The 15548-nt window shown below is 40.3% G+C and overlaps 1 protein-coding gene across 1 annotated transcript in view; it reads right to left on the bottom strand.

Annotated features, from left to right (window-relative positions):
* KHDRBS3 (KH RNA binding domain containing, signal transduction associated 3) overlaps positions 1-15548 on the bottom strand; it is a 155576-nt gene that overhangs the window by 65654 nt on the left and 74374 nt on the right. The window contains exons 4-5 of the mRNA XM_065895464.1: positions 10274-10420; positions 1591-1730 (exon numbers count right to left, since the gene is read on the bottom strand). Of these exons, the coding sequence (XP_065751536.1) occupies positions 1591-1730; positions 10274-10420 (287 nt within the window). The remainder of the gene's footprint in view (positions 1-1590; positions 1731-10273; positions 10421-15548) is intronic.

Raw genomic sequence — 15548 nt, 5'->3', positions numbered from 1 at the left:
CACAACATTTTCAACTTAACTGAAAATGAGACAACTAGATTAGAAATTATCTTCAGTAAAAATGGAAGACCTGGTCTAAGGAACAGGGCATCCCCTAAATGATGGCACTGCACGTGCTCTATTATCTATATTCTCTATCCAAGGGATATTCATTCTGTGAATGTTGCCTGATTTAGAGAAAAGGGCCTTTGCAGATGTGACATTAGGTCGAGAATCCTGAGATGGAAACACTACCCTGGATCACCCAGGTGGACTCTAAATACAATCCCATGTATCCCTATGTGAGGGAGGCAACTGGAGATGCGAGAAGGCAGCGCTAAGAAGGAGAGAGAGCAGAGTGCGATGGCCTCAAGTCAAGGACCGCCTACAGGCACCAGAAGCTGGGAGGGTCACCACGACGATTCCCCCCTACAGCCTCCAGGGGGAGAGCGGTCAGTACCTTGATTTTAGCCTAGTAAAGCTGATTTCAGACATCTAGCCTCCAGAGCTATGACCAATTTCTATTGCTTAAAGCCACCAAATTTGTGGTAATTCATTTTAACAGCCACTGGAAACGAATATAGCAAATATGTAATTTCCTATGATTGCAAGTAAATTATTTAACAGGAGAAATGGAAATGATAGAGATTTACCGTTTACTGAACAGCTACATAAATTATTTCATTAAATCATCATCAGCAATCCTATTATTATTAGCCTGTTTTTTACAGAGAAAACCCACCTGGTACCATGCCCAGATCTGTGTTCCTTTTACATTGCAATGACACCTGTCTGCAACTGCTCTGACAGCGTGTCGATTGGCACTCAGCAGGGGGACTCGCTTTTTATTCCTCCAGAGGAACTTGGATAAGTGGAAGAAACCTATTTTAAATTATTTCATGCAAAACTCTACCTGAAAAAATATATACAGTCACCAGTGAAAAAAAGTCTGTGTTACTAACTTCCACTGAGTTCTTCTGGGGGCAAAAATGCAAAAGTTAAAAATAATTTTCAAATAAGTTTGAGAGTCACGTCTCAATTTATAGTTTGCTTCAACTGACTTACGAATTCATTAACATATTTTTCATGATAAAAGCAGTCATGACTCCGAGACAGAAATAAAAATTCGGTGTGCCTGGACAAGCTTTGGAGTTTCAGATACCACAGAGCATTTACACGGCACGAAAGGACAACAAGCATCGGGACACTCACCCGGCACCTGACACTGCTCAACACTGGAGGTGCGGCAATGAACTAGCCTGGTACTGTCTGCGCTCACTGGGAAAACACAAGCTTCCACTATCTCCATTTGTGCATCAAAGCTACGACTTACATTCCAAGAATTAGGGGATTAATAACGCGAGGGTGATTAAATAAACTGATCTACAGTCATTAGCTAGTAAGTGGTACAGGTTATATTTAAGCCCAGGAATACCTCGGTCCACAGTGAATCCTCTTAATACGACACCATATATTGCCTGAATGTATTCCTATAGGCTTTGTACCAATACACCGGTAAAGTCGCCTGCCCGTTAAAAAAGGAAACATTAAAACTGTTGCCATGGTACCCTATTCTAACAACAAAAAGGTGAGTCAATTAATCACACCTACCTGGTTATTGCTGGGGTTGGTACACCTCTTGTACGCAAGGTAGGTTTCCCTCGAACAACTGGCACATCTGCGTTTTCTGAACCACCATTCAAATATGTCAATTCCTGGAGCTGTGCTTGCCTGATTTCATCATTATAGTCCTACACAAAAGACAGAAGATAACAAAGAATTCAGGACCAGAAGCAAATAATTTTTAAAAGGAAAAAAAAAAGGTAAGGAAAATAATTAAATTCCTAAAAGAAGACTTGAGTTTGTTGAAATGAAAATTTACCAATAAATTGTTGTAAAAAGAAAAAAAACAAACAGTATTCTCCCCCTAAACTAGAATTTTCTACAGTCAGCCATATCTCCTTCTGCTGTGCATACTTTCCAAGTGAAATATTTATAATAAAATTAAAATGGCACGTAACTGATATATGGGCATTATTATTTACAACTCAATCAACTAGTAGTTACGGAGAGCCTAGTTTAGCCAGAACTATCTAAAGAAAGAAGAACAAAGTTGGAAGACTGGTATGAACTCATTTCAAAACTTACTATAAAGCTATAGTAATGGAGAATGTATGGTACTGCCTTAAAAGGTAGACACAGAGATCAATGAAATAGAATTGAGAGCCCAGTTATCCATTATAGTCAATTGATTTTCAAATAGTCTCTAACAAATGGTGCTGTAACAAATAAATATCCCCATCAAAAAAATAAGATGGGCCCTTTACTTTCTGCCATACACAAAAATTATATCAAAATGGATCAGAGACCTAAATGTAAGAGCTAAAACTGTAAAACTCTTGAAAGAAAACGTGAAAGTAAATCTTCATGATCCTATAGTACATAATGATTTCTTAGCTAAGATACCAAAAGCACAAATGAAAAAACAGTCAAATTGGACCAAGTTAAAGTTTAAAACTATTGTGCCACAAAAATACCATCAAAAAAGTGAAAATACAGCCCACAAAATAGAAGAAAATATTTTGAAATCCTATTACCTGATAAGCAACTTGTATTCATAATACATGAAGAACTCTCACAGCTCAATAGTAAAAGGACACACAACCTAATTTTGAAAGGATGAAGGATTTGAATAGGCATTTCTCTCTAAGAAAAACAGAAAGTAAGCCCAAGAAAAGAAGCTCGACATTATTAATTATTATGGAAATGCAAACAAAAACCACAATGAAATACCACGAACATACTCCCTAGCATAGCAGTAATCAAAGAGATAAGCAATATCAAGTGTTGGTAAGATTGCAGAGATATTGAAACCCTTACAACTTTCTGGTGGCAATGTAAAATGGTCCAGCCACTTCGGAAAACCACGTAGTAGCTCCTCAAAAATGCTGAACAAAGAGCATTTGCCATATGACCTGGCAAATCCATTCCTAGGTAATACCCAAGAAAATGAAAACATATATTCATGCAAAAATGTGTGCATGAATGTTTACAGCAGCATTATTCATAATAGCCCCAAAGTAGAAACAACCCCAAAGTCCTCAACTGATGAGTGGACATATAAAATGTGGTATATTGTAAAATGGAATATTATCCAGCAATAAAAAGCAACTTGAATGAACCTTGATAACAGTATGTTAAGTGAAAGAAGTCAGGGCAAAAGACTACACATACTGTACGTGTTTTATATGAAATGTCAAAAAAACCCAGGGAAATCTAGAGAGAGAAATTAGTGGCGATGTAAGACAGAGGAGCGTGAGAAGGGAGGCGAGCCAAGTGGGAGGGACTGCTAATGGCTATGGAGTTCCTTTGGGGGATGATAAAAATCTAAACCAGTTGGTAGTCATGGTTACAAAACTGTGACTATACAATAATCCAGTGAACTGTATACCTTATGGGTAAACTGTATGGTATCTGAATTACATCTCCATAAAAGCTGTGTAAAAAGAACAAAAACTAATTAGTGGTTGCCGAAGGTGGGAGAAGAATGGGGAGTGACGGCTGTTGGTTACAAGGTTCATTTTGGGAGGTAATACAAATGGCCCAGCTGAGATTAGGGGGACAGCTGCAGAACTCTGCGGATATACTAAAAGGCACTGAACTGTATACTTTATATGAGTGAATTTTATGCCGTGTGATTTATATCTCAATAAAGATATTAAAAGGAAAAAACAACACACTGGAGGCAGAAACACCAGATGGAAGCACTTAAGTAATCCCAGTACGTGGTAAAGATGGCCTGGAGTAGGGAAGTGGCAGGAAGGATGGTGACAGGTAGATATGGAGTTATTTATAATGCCTAATTTTATTAGAAATGGTAAAATATTGGATATGGGGGTATATGAGCAAAGTCAAGAAGTTTGACTGGTTTCTGGAAGATAAGGAGAGTAACAAAGTGACATCATGATTTAATCAACTTTGTACAGGTCGAGTCTGCAATGGTCTATAGCACACAAAAATTGAGCTGTTGTAGAGCAATCAGACACAGGAACTAGAAATTCAGAAGTTAAAGATATGGATACAGAAGTGGGAAGGAAGGCCCCACACATTACAGAGAAGGGTGTGTCATCACAGCTGGCCCTTGGCAGGCTCCTGGCAGATAACCTCTGAATCCGTGGTGGGTTCTGCCTACTAACAGTATGCTCCTTACCATTTTACTAAAAACGTGTGATTAATAAGTTATTTTTAAAGCACATTCTAAATAAAATGTGCTACCTAAATGCTGAATATTGGCCCTGTTGAAAAGTGTTAGGAGGCAGGACATAAAATTGTATGTGGTTAAAAATTGATTCATGGGAAAAGAAGATAACTGAGGCCCTATTCAAAAATACAATTAAAAATTTAAAAAGAAAAATAAAAAAAAGAAAAGCATTGCTCTAAGTAAAGTTAGGTGATTTACAATGGTGCCACGAAAACTAGAATTAAAGCCTATTTTAAACATCATCTGTGTAAGAGTACATTACAGCAGATAGTGTAGTTAGGAGGGGGAAAAAAAACCCCAAAAAGCAAAAAAACGGAATCTGAGTCAATCGCATCTGAGGTTAAGCCTGAATCTACCAATCGGGCTGACCAGCTACGTGATTTTAGACAACTTCTTTAAATGTGAGGTAACTGTTTCTTCTGATGTCACATAGACACTATTGACATACACACTGTAGTTACAATTTTATTGGTCTTTGAAATAATGTTTTTAGATCAGCAGGGAAACCAAATCACATATGGTAGCTTATAGATTAAATTATTTTTACAATTTTACATTTTAAACTAGTCACTAGTAAATCATCACTTCAACTCCCCGCCTGAAAAGTGAACCTATTATAACATTAACACCAACACTGTCACCAATTGTGAAGAGTAGAAAATTGATTAGAATTCTAATTAAATGTGTGTAAATGGGATTTCTCTAGCCAGTAAGTTTAGGATCTATCTAAATGTGTTAGCCTGGAGAATAGGAAAAAAGTCTTAAAATAAAATCATTAAAAGTAATTTATTAAAAATTCAGTGGGTTCTCTAACTAGCCAGAGATGTACTCTTCAGACATATTTGCCCAAATATGCTAATATTTATGTCCAAGGTTAATCCTGGGATCACTGTTTGAATTATAATCTATAAGAAGTAAGTGTCCATTATTTGAAGACTAATTAAATTCTGGAACACGCATATAATGAAATATTATGCAGACACGAAAAAGGATGAAGTGAAACTTTACATATGCTCGTACGGATAGAGATCCAAAACAACCTAAGTTTAAAAAAAAAAAAAATGAAAGGTTATGAGAGAGCACAGGACTTTCAGGATAACTAAGCAAGGAGCTCAGCAAAGCCTTTCCATAAAAAGCAACAATAAAAGCTGACCAAACAGTTAAAAACGACCGCTTCAGGACTCTGGAAAGGAGAGTGGGAGTCTGTGGCAATCTTGTGCTCCCACCCCTCCTCCCCAGCCCAGATGACGCAGAAGTTCCACTAGGATGGGGAAAGCCGTGAAAACCAGTGACGGATGTTCACCTGATTCTGAAGAAAGTGTGAAATGACTCCATGCCCGGCAGCGCTGTCAACATCAGTAGCAATTCTGATAGCAAATGAATAGAGAAGCCCAGTCAATCAGCAAGCCGAATAATCACGTTCTGGGTGGGGCAAGCAACAAACAGACTGGCCAATTAGCCAGAAATGTAACAGCCAGGGAGAGGCTCGATAAGCTCTCTGCACGTCTCCGGCTGAATGGAGGGCTACGCACACGCACAGCAGAGAACGGGAGAAAGCTAAAGTGCCCCGCACCTCCTCGCCTGACAGTGCGTCTGTGTATGTACAAAGGAGACACAAGGATTCCTGGCAGAAAGGAGAAGCCAGGGCAGACTGGAAAACTGAGTAGCCTTTGGATATGCTCCCCAGTGCACACCCAGTTCCATCAGCAGACGGGGGAACCTTACTGACACAGGTGTTTGAGCACACCCTCTGACCAATCACTGGCTGATCTCTCAGCAATGCTGACCCAGAGAAAAATCCTAGCAGGCCAGGCTTCAAAATAAAAGTGAGAAGGAAAACAATTAACAAAACTTTAAACCATGAAGGAGACAGACTTTGCAGATTTAGTCCAACTAAATTATTAAAGAAAAAAAAAAAAACCTGCAACAATAACCCTCTGGGAATAAAGTGAATCAGAATCCGATTTACTACAATACATTACTTAAAATGTGGTGTTCTCAACAAAAACCTAAGAGACATGCGCAGAAACAGGAAAACGTCACCTATACCCAGGGCAGGAAGAAACTGCCTAGGAGAGGGCCCAAATCTGGACCAGCAAAAAAAAAGAGGTTAAAAAAACCCACAATAACTACAATGTAAAGTTAATCAGAGGAGCTCAACAGCAGATTTAAGATGGCAGAAGAATGAATCAGTGAACTTGAAGTTAATTAAAAGTATTCAGTCTGAAAAACACAGAGAAAAATGGATGAAGAAAAATGAGTCTCAGAGATCCGTGGGGCACCATCAAATGTACCAACATACATATAATGGGAATCCAGGGGTTGGGGGTGGTGGAGGAGGAAGAGAAAGGCAGAGAAATTTTAAAGAAACAATGGTTGAAAACTACCCACACATTTGAAGAAAAACACAAGCCCACATATTCACGTATTCGCTTGAGATAAACATGTACGCCACAGTCAAATAGTGGAAAATCAAAGATAAAGAGAAGGTCTGAGCAACAGCAAGAGAAAAACAACAGATTACACACAAAACGACAAAACAATTAATGACTCTTCACATCAAAAACAGTAGAGGCCAGAAAACAGAAGAATGGCCTCCTACCACATAAAAGAAAAAACCATCGACCAAGAATTATACACAGGTATACTTTGGAGGTATTGCAGATTTGGTTCCGGACCACCGCAATAAGGCAAATATTGAAAGAAAGCCAGTTATACGAATTTTTTAGTTTCCCAGTGCATATAAAAGTTATGGTTAACACTACACTGTAGTCTATTAGTGTGCAATACCATTATGTCTTAAAAAAAAAAGTACTCACCTTAATTAAAAAATACTGCTAAAAGATCTAACCATTATTTGAGCCTTCAGTTGAGTTACAGTAGTAACATCAAAGATCACTGATCACTGATCACCATAACAGATATAAAATTAGTAAAAACATTTGAGATACTGTGAGAATTACCAAAACGTGGCACAGAGACATGACGTGAACAAATGCTATTGGAAAAATGATGCCAACAGACTTGCCTGACACAGGGTTGCCACAAACCTTCAATTTGTTAAAAAAAACAACAACAAAACAAACACAGTATCTCTGATGCACAATAAAGTGAAGCGCAATAAAAAGAGGTACGTTTGTAAACTAAGCTTCAGGATACAGGTGGAATAAAGACACGCCGAGAAAAAAACTGTTTTTGCTAGCAGACCTATGTTACAAAAAAGACTAAAGGAAGTCCTTCAGGCTGAAAACAAGTAACACCATATGTCAACTCTATCCGCATAAAGAAACAAAGAGCACCAGAAATGCCAGATGTGTGCTTTAATAGAAACGTCTATAAAAATACTGTACTACAAGCCAATATCCCTCATGATTATAGATGTAATAATCATTAAACTATTAGGGTTTTTTATATGTTTCCAGCAACATATAAAAGGGATTACATATCACGACCAAGTAGAGTTTCACCTGGGACTGCAAAGCTGGCCTGACATCTGAAATCACAAATGCAATACGCCGTTATTAACAGAATGAAGAAGAAAAGCCACGTGAGGGGCTCAATGGACTGAAGAGCAGTTAGCACAGCCCAACACCCATTTGTGACTAAAACAAACCAACAAAACCAAACCTCTTACCACCAGGCACAGAAGAGAACTTCTTCAACATGATAAAGGGCAGCAAAAGAAACCCCACAGTTAACATCACACTTCACGGTAAAAGACTGAAAACTAGGAAAGGGTGTCTATCCTCACTGCTACTCAACAATGCACTGAAAGTTCTAGTCAGTGTAATAAGGAAGAAAATAAAATTAAATAAAAAATTAAAGGCATCAGATATGAAAGGAAGAAGTAAAGCTTTCTTTATTCACAGATCACATGATTCTGTATGTAGAAAATCCTGATAATCCCATTAAACACACACACACTGAAACCAATAAACACATTCAGCAAAGTCACAAGGTACAAACAAGATCAACTGCATTTCTATACACAAGTAACCACCTGAAAATGAAATTAAAAAAAAAACAATTCCGTTCACAATAACATCAAAAAGTATATAATACTTAGAAATAAATTTAACAAAAGAAATGCAAGCCCGGTATCCTGAAAACTATAAAACACTGCTGAGAAAAAATTTTAATATCTCTTTAAAAAATGGAGAGACATTTCGTGTTCATGGACAAGAAGGTGCAATATTGTTAGGACGGAAAATTACCCCCAAACTGACTTATAAGTTCAACGCACTATCAAAAGCCTAGCAAGGTTGTTTTTTTTTTTTTTTTTGGTAGAAATTGACAAGCTGAATGTAAAATATACATAAAAATGCAAAGGAGCCAGAATACCCAAAACAATTTTGAAAAAGAAGAACAAAGTTGCAGAACTTACACAACCTGGATTTCAAAATTTGCTATAAGGCTGAAGTAATTAAGAGTATGGTACTGGCATAAGGACAGGTATATAAATCAATGGAACAGAACTGAGAATTCTGAAATAAATTCATACATTTATATTCGGTTAATCTTCAACAATGGTGCCAAGGCAATTCAATAGGGACAGAATTGTCTTTAACATATGGTGCTGGGACAACTGGATATCCACATAGAAAAAGATATATTTAGATCCTAATCTAACACCATACACAAAAAGTAACTTCAAGTGGATCACAGAGTTCAATGCAAGAGCTAATACCATAAAACATTAAGAAGAAAACACAGCAGAAATTCTTTGCGACCTTGGGTCAGGCAAAGAGTTTTCTGGCCAGCTCAGATTCAAGGTGAAAGAAGTTGGAGCCTACCTCTTGGTGTAAGAGTGAGAAGTGATGGGGTGGGAGGACGGCTGCTGCTACCTTTGGAGAACAGAGTCTGTCCGACTTGGCTAAGCTGGCACTCCCTCGTCCTCAATGAATGACCACAAGGACATTAAATCTCTCCTTGGTCTTGTCAGAGTTACAATTTTAAAGTCATTTATATAAATATCTGATTCTTACCTGTCTCTCCCATTATATAAACTCCATAAGGGCAGGGGCCATGTCTTTTATTAGTCCACATGTGTCTATCAAATAGATAGCACTCAAAAGCTCTGTTTTTAAACTAAATGAATAATAGGATCATCACACTGGCTTGAGGGAACTACTGAAAACTCTGTTAAGCTCCCAAGTTAAAACACTTAATACGGTCTTATGCCCTGGCTTTTCCAAGACAATCGTGATTTAAAACGTCCTTTCCCTATAAATATGAGTCTTCCTCACAGATAACATAATCATGACACATGCTACAGTAGGTAAGTCAATCTGCTACACCACTGGGAATCGCTGAACACAGTCTTATCCCAGACAGCTGTTTGGCAGATGTGACAGTTTCTCTAAAATAAACTGTCTGAAGAACCAATGTGTTCAAGTTTTTGTTTTTTAAATCTAGAACATGCAAATTATACAAAAGACCGAAATTAACTTTTGTAATGGAAATAGGGACAAATTCTCTTCAAATTATCACATTCTCGGCAATGTCAGCGTGTCTGAAAAGGATTAAAAAAGACCATCAACTGCTAACAAAAACATAAACACCCACACAGTGCCTTCCTCTGTGCCCGCGCTCCGGCACCATCAAGCACTCCTCACGCTGCACAGAAACCACGTGCTTCCGCTCCCCTAAACCTCAAAAGCCTCCTGTGGGGCTGCGCTTACTCACGCGACACACCAACACTGAGCACAGCGCTCGGCACGTGGACCGCACCAACGAGCTCACGCTCGAGAGCAACGAATTTGTGAAGTGACTGAGTGTCACAGCAAGGCTCAGGGCCTGAGACCCCAAAGGCACACCAGTGACTGTGCTCTTCAACTTTCTTGCAGTATTACCCAATCTCTTTACAAATCCCTGGCCTCACAGGTAAAGAGGGAATGATGCCAAGTAATTCACAGGGACACTGTAACAGGCAAAGCGCTATGCAAATAACAATTACTGATAAGAACTGTCAAGGATTAAAACAAAGGGAGGACTTTAAAGTACAAATTAACTATCAAGAAAAACTGTACTGACCGGAATGAGGAACTTTTTGATTTCCTCCAGAGCATGTCCCATGCGGGCATAGGCTTCTGCTGGCGGGGCAAACACTTCAATCAGAACATGGAGATCATCATTGAGGTGGAAGTACTTCGCTTCTCCACTTTTCCTCAACTCTTCTTCCTGAAAAAAGAAAAATCATGTTTAAAAGGGTGCCACTGTAAGAAGAGAAAAAGAAAAGGAAAACTACCTGAGCTTATCTGGCATGTGGTTATCACAAGAGGTTCACCCAACAGCAAACACCACCTAAAGGAAGAAAGTTTAAAACGTAAATCTGATCTTGCTGTCCCCAGGCCTTTATGGAGACCCCAAAGGCTTCCTGCTGCTGTGGGACGGGTCTCAAGTCCTGCCTCCGGCCCAGGAGTCCTCCGGCCATCTCCCGAAGGCCACGCGCTCTGCAGACGACCCGGCCCAACCCCTCCAGGCGCTGCAGAGAACCGCTTCGTATTCCTCAGACAGGCCAAGCAACCAAGCTCACTTCTTCACTGGCTACCCTGTGGGCCCCTGAGCTGTCACAAAGCATTTACCACTATCTAAAATGCCTTACTTTTTGCTCGTCTATTTTCTAATTTTTCTCACTTAAGGTGATCACCATGGAGCAGAACCCATGATTGTCTTGTTTGGGGCTGCATGCTCCTTGTCTAGAAAAGTGCTTGGTAGGTAGTAGATGCTCAACAAATATTTTTGAATGAATAGGTAAATATTATTTATTCATTTCTATGTTCATTTGCTCATTCATACAAAAAACCATTTCTACATGCCAGGCACTATGCTCTATCTGAGAATAAAACAATGAATAAAATAAATGAAAGATTCTGTTATAGGATTTTATATGATTATGAGAAACATTTAAAAAAATTTTGGTGGATATAATGAAATTCAGGGGGGGAAAAACCCCAGGTCATTAAGGGACCACTAACTTTGCTCCATTATCTTTTTCTAACAAGCCTTTGTTAGAGTAGCAATTGCAGAATCGGGTTCTTTTAACAGTCTTTGTTCTCAACATTAAAATCAGACACAGAGATTAAGATTAGTAGGAACCTACACCTAGAGTGATTTCTAAACAGCAGGAAACCTTCCTAGCCTCCCCAAAAAACCCACCACGTAAGAGAGAGAACCCAGGAATTCCTGGCAACAGCACCTGTTGATTCCAAAATTAGCCAAGAGGATGAGGAGGCACACAGGCCCTTGACTTCACCCCTTAAGGCTTCAACTTTTGTCACTTAACTAATCTGAATTTTTACAAAGAAAAGACATATCAAAATAAAGAGCATGAACAGGGCAGGGGATTTAGAGTTAGATAAACCTGAATTTTAGCCATGGTGGTCACCAGGTGTGTGTGTGAGTTTGAACAGGTTATATGTAATCCAACACTTAGTCTGCAAAATCAATTTGGGGTTAACACATGTATATTAATGTAGGTCCACTGAGAAGACTACAAAGGCAGCTTGTGTAAAGGCCTGGCCCAGGAGACAGTATATATAGTGCCCAGGACACTGCCTTCTACGTGGCAGGCACTCAGTAAATGCTAGTTTCCTTCATATTTATGGAAAGTGGGCCAGAAACTGAAAGAAAAGAAGAAAAATATTTTTGAAGGGAAAGCAAACATAAGCTACCACAATATCCTACGCATTTCCTTCAAAATTTGTCAAGTATGAAAAGGACTATTGGGACTTCCCTGGTGGCGCAGTGGTTAAGAATCCGCCTGCCAATGCAGGCAGGGGACACGGGTTGGAGCCCTGGTCCAGGAAGATCCCACATGCCGCGGAGCAACTAAGCCCATGCGCCACAACTACTGAGCCGGCACTCTAGAGTCCGCGAGCCACAACTACTGAAGCCTGCACGCCTAGAGCCCGTGCTCCGCAGTAAGAGAAGCCACCGCAATGAGAAGCCCGCGCACCGCAACAAGAGTAGACCCCGCTCGTCACAGCTAGAGAAAGCCCACGCGCAGCAACGAAGACCCAACGCAGCCAAAAAGAAATAAATTTAAAAAAAAAAAAAAAAAAGAAAAGGACTATTCTTTCATGCCAACGGTGGACTAGTTCTTGTTCTAATCGGAACATTTTCAATCATTTGCTCTGACTCTGCCTTTCACAGCTGAAGTTTTAGAAACTGGATTCTATGCACAGTAGTTCATCTTTGAAAGCATGAACTACTGAAATGAACACTTCTTATCTTTTTCTAATATGGCACCAAACTAATGCTTTTAATGAGAGATTGTAATTGTTGATTCATAGGCAAACATTCTCATTGCTATTACAAACCTAAGCTGGAATAGGAAGGCCTTCTTACCATAACCACAGCTGTCACGCAGCTCCATAGACTGAGCAGTTATGAATGGGTTACTTCTTGGGTTAATGATGAGAGGCAATGCAGTGTTTGGGGAAGAACACAGACTATGTTTGAAGTGCTGCTTTCAAACCCCAAATCCAATGACTGGTGACGTTACTTTATCCCCATCTTGAAGAGGTGATTTTGAAATGGATAATAATAGTGTAGTACCTACTGCTCAAAGAGTTGTTGTAGTAATAAAGGAGTGATTATAACAGTCATTAGGAGTTATTAGTAATAAAGGAATTGGAGTAATTCGAAAGACACAGGAAGTCTTTAGAATTATGCCTACCACGTAATAAGCCCTCAAATGATATAGTAATGACAACTATCATTACATAACAACGGTATTAATTATTCTATTATTCTATAATGTAGATGAGGTGGGCAAAATGTCTAGCGTGTGTGGCACAAACTGAAGGCTCCACAGACCGCTGCATTATAGTGATTATGCTACGTAAGCACCTGGTACCTGTCAGTAATGACTCCTATAATATCATCAATGCAGCAAATACAAGAAGAAAATGGATTATGTTCACATTAGAATTTAAATGGTGAACACTCTGAAAATCTAAAAGGATGAGATTTTAATACTAAGGAATGGAAATCTCTTTAGAAACAAACACTGTTAACTGAGAACTTTCTGTAGACTAAAAATTAGTAAAAAGGATCAACTGAAATCAGTATTCAAGAGTTCAGGCAGTGAGGATCTGATTACGATACAGCAGATGGGACACCTGTCTACTTAAATTATCACCTGTGGTTACTGTCAGTGAAATGCTTTTGAAGGTGTAACTGATGGACCACCTGGCACAGCATGACAGGCGAGAAGGAGACACGGTGGGCCGGGTGGGGTGAAAGGGGCCGTTCCTACTGTACTGAAGAACTTAAAGAAGGACACGACAGACTCCGCACGCGGCATTATCAGTCCAAGACCCACAGAGCCAGAAGCATCCCGGAAGATTCTACTGCTTATTATGGCCACAGGCTGATGGGGTCAACAGACCAGGCAGAGTTCAGGCGTGTGCTAACGACCAGCACGCTGCCTGGTCATCGCTATGGGAGACTTAGGACGGTGTCCGGAGGACAGTGAAAATCTGAGAGCTGGACTGGCAACATTTGGAAAGATTCAAATAACTCTGAGTATACGAACGCTAAAGTCCCACTGAGCCTTCCACGCTGGCAGAAGCCTGTCTCGAACAGCCAAGGTAGTTCCTTGAAAGGAGATGACAATTCTCATGCTTTACTACTGCTACCCTTTATCACCTCCTGGCCTAAGATCAGATCCCTGCTTGCCCCAGAGATGCAGAGAACAAAAGAGCTAAGCTAAATCTAGAGGAGAAGGCTGCGTGAGTATAGTAACTGTAACGTCCCCTGGTGTGTATGCACTGGACGCTTCCTCCCAGTCTTCCCAGTGAGGATCTGGGACCTTTTACTAGAATGACTGCACACTGAGATGAAGAAACACTCATGCAGTTTGAGGATTCACAGACTAGGCTCTGAGCAAATGCTGCCCCACTGAAGGCCACCGATGGAAGTGGGGTTTAGGGGCCGAGAGGTGAAGGGCTTCTGCTCCTAGGCCGTTGACCGTGGGCCCAATGGACTACGCTACTTCCTCAGTTTCTAGGTGTCTTGATGGAACGTAAATGATCAGCCACTTGCAGAATCCCCCGTTGACTTGCTGACCCAAGGTCAAGGACAAAGAAATGAGAGGATGAGTGAAGGGGTGATAAGTGGTCTGGGAAGAGGCCCAAGTGTGTAAGAACAGGGAGCGCCATGTGAGGCAGAGTATGCACTCAGTGACCAGGCAGCCAAGGGGACCCACTGTAGCAGATGTCGAAGCACCTCATTCCCCAGCCACCTCAATGCTACTCAAAGGACTCATGAACAAAGTACCTATGGTGACAGGGAAAGAGGTCTTGTTTCTGTTTGTTTTAATTTTTATTGGGGTACACTTGCTTCACAATGTTGTTAGTTTCTGCTGTACAGCAAAGTGAATCAGTTATATGTATACATATATCCTCTCTTTTTTAGGTTTCCTTCCCATTTAGGTCACCACAGAGCACTGAGTAGAGTTCCCTGTGCTCTACAGTAGGTTCTCATTAGTTATCTATTTTATATGTAGTAGAGGGTATACGTCAATCCCAATCTCCCAGTTCATCCCACCCTCACAGGGAGAGCGGTTATGCATTACTCCACAACACGGATTCCCCTCAAAAAGGATTCCAGGCTACTGCCACTGCTGACTGTCTAATACGCCAGCAGCAGAGAACCACCACCAGCCCTTAAAATAGCAATATGGTCTGGGAGGACCACCCAGCCCTGCTATGCTATTTAGGATCCCTTTCGTTAAACGCACAGCCAGGCACCTGCTATTTTTGGACACATAATCTGGTTAAAGACTTGCCTTCCCTGCTTCCCTTCTACCTGTAAAAGGATCTTTGGGGGCCCTGATCACTGCCGCCAGAGCACAAAATGTTGCTTCTCACCAAGGAACTCCCTTAATAACAAACAAGAGCAGCACAAAGTCTATGGGCTTCACTGGTCATATCATGGACCTCATTACCAGATGGCCTTCCTGAAAACTTAATTAAGATATCAGCAAGGATGGGATACTTTCCAACAAGATACACATAATTTCTGACCAACTGACCAATATACAGTTCCACTTGCTCCTACTGCCAGAAGAGATGAGTCAGGGAATCAGAGTAACATCATTTGAGACAGTGGTGTTTAGTGAGCAGTCAACCTAACCTGGCCATGCATTAGACTCTTAAACACCTACTGGAAATTCATTTTGAGGTTTCACCCTAAACAGGTTGGTGCATGGGACTCACTCACTCACTCTCTCTCTCTCTCTCCACACACACACACACACACACACACACACACACACACACACACATACATACATATATAT

Source organism: Phocoena phocoena, chromosome 17, assembly GCF_963924675.1.
Source record: "Phocoena phocoena chromosome 17, mPhoPho1.1, whole genome shotgun sequence".
NCBI lineage: Eukaryota > Metazoa > Chordata > Mammalia > Artiodactyla > Phocoenidae > Phocoena > Phocoena phocoena.
The sequence above is the reverse complement of the archived record's forward strand: the minus strand, read 5'-3'. Positions and strand labels throughout refer to the sequence as shown.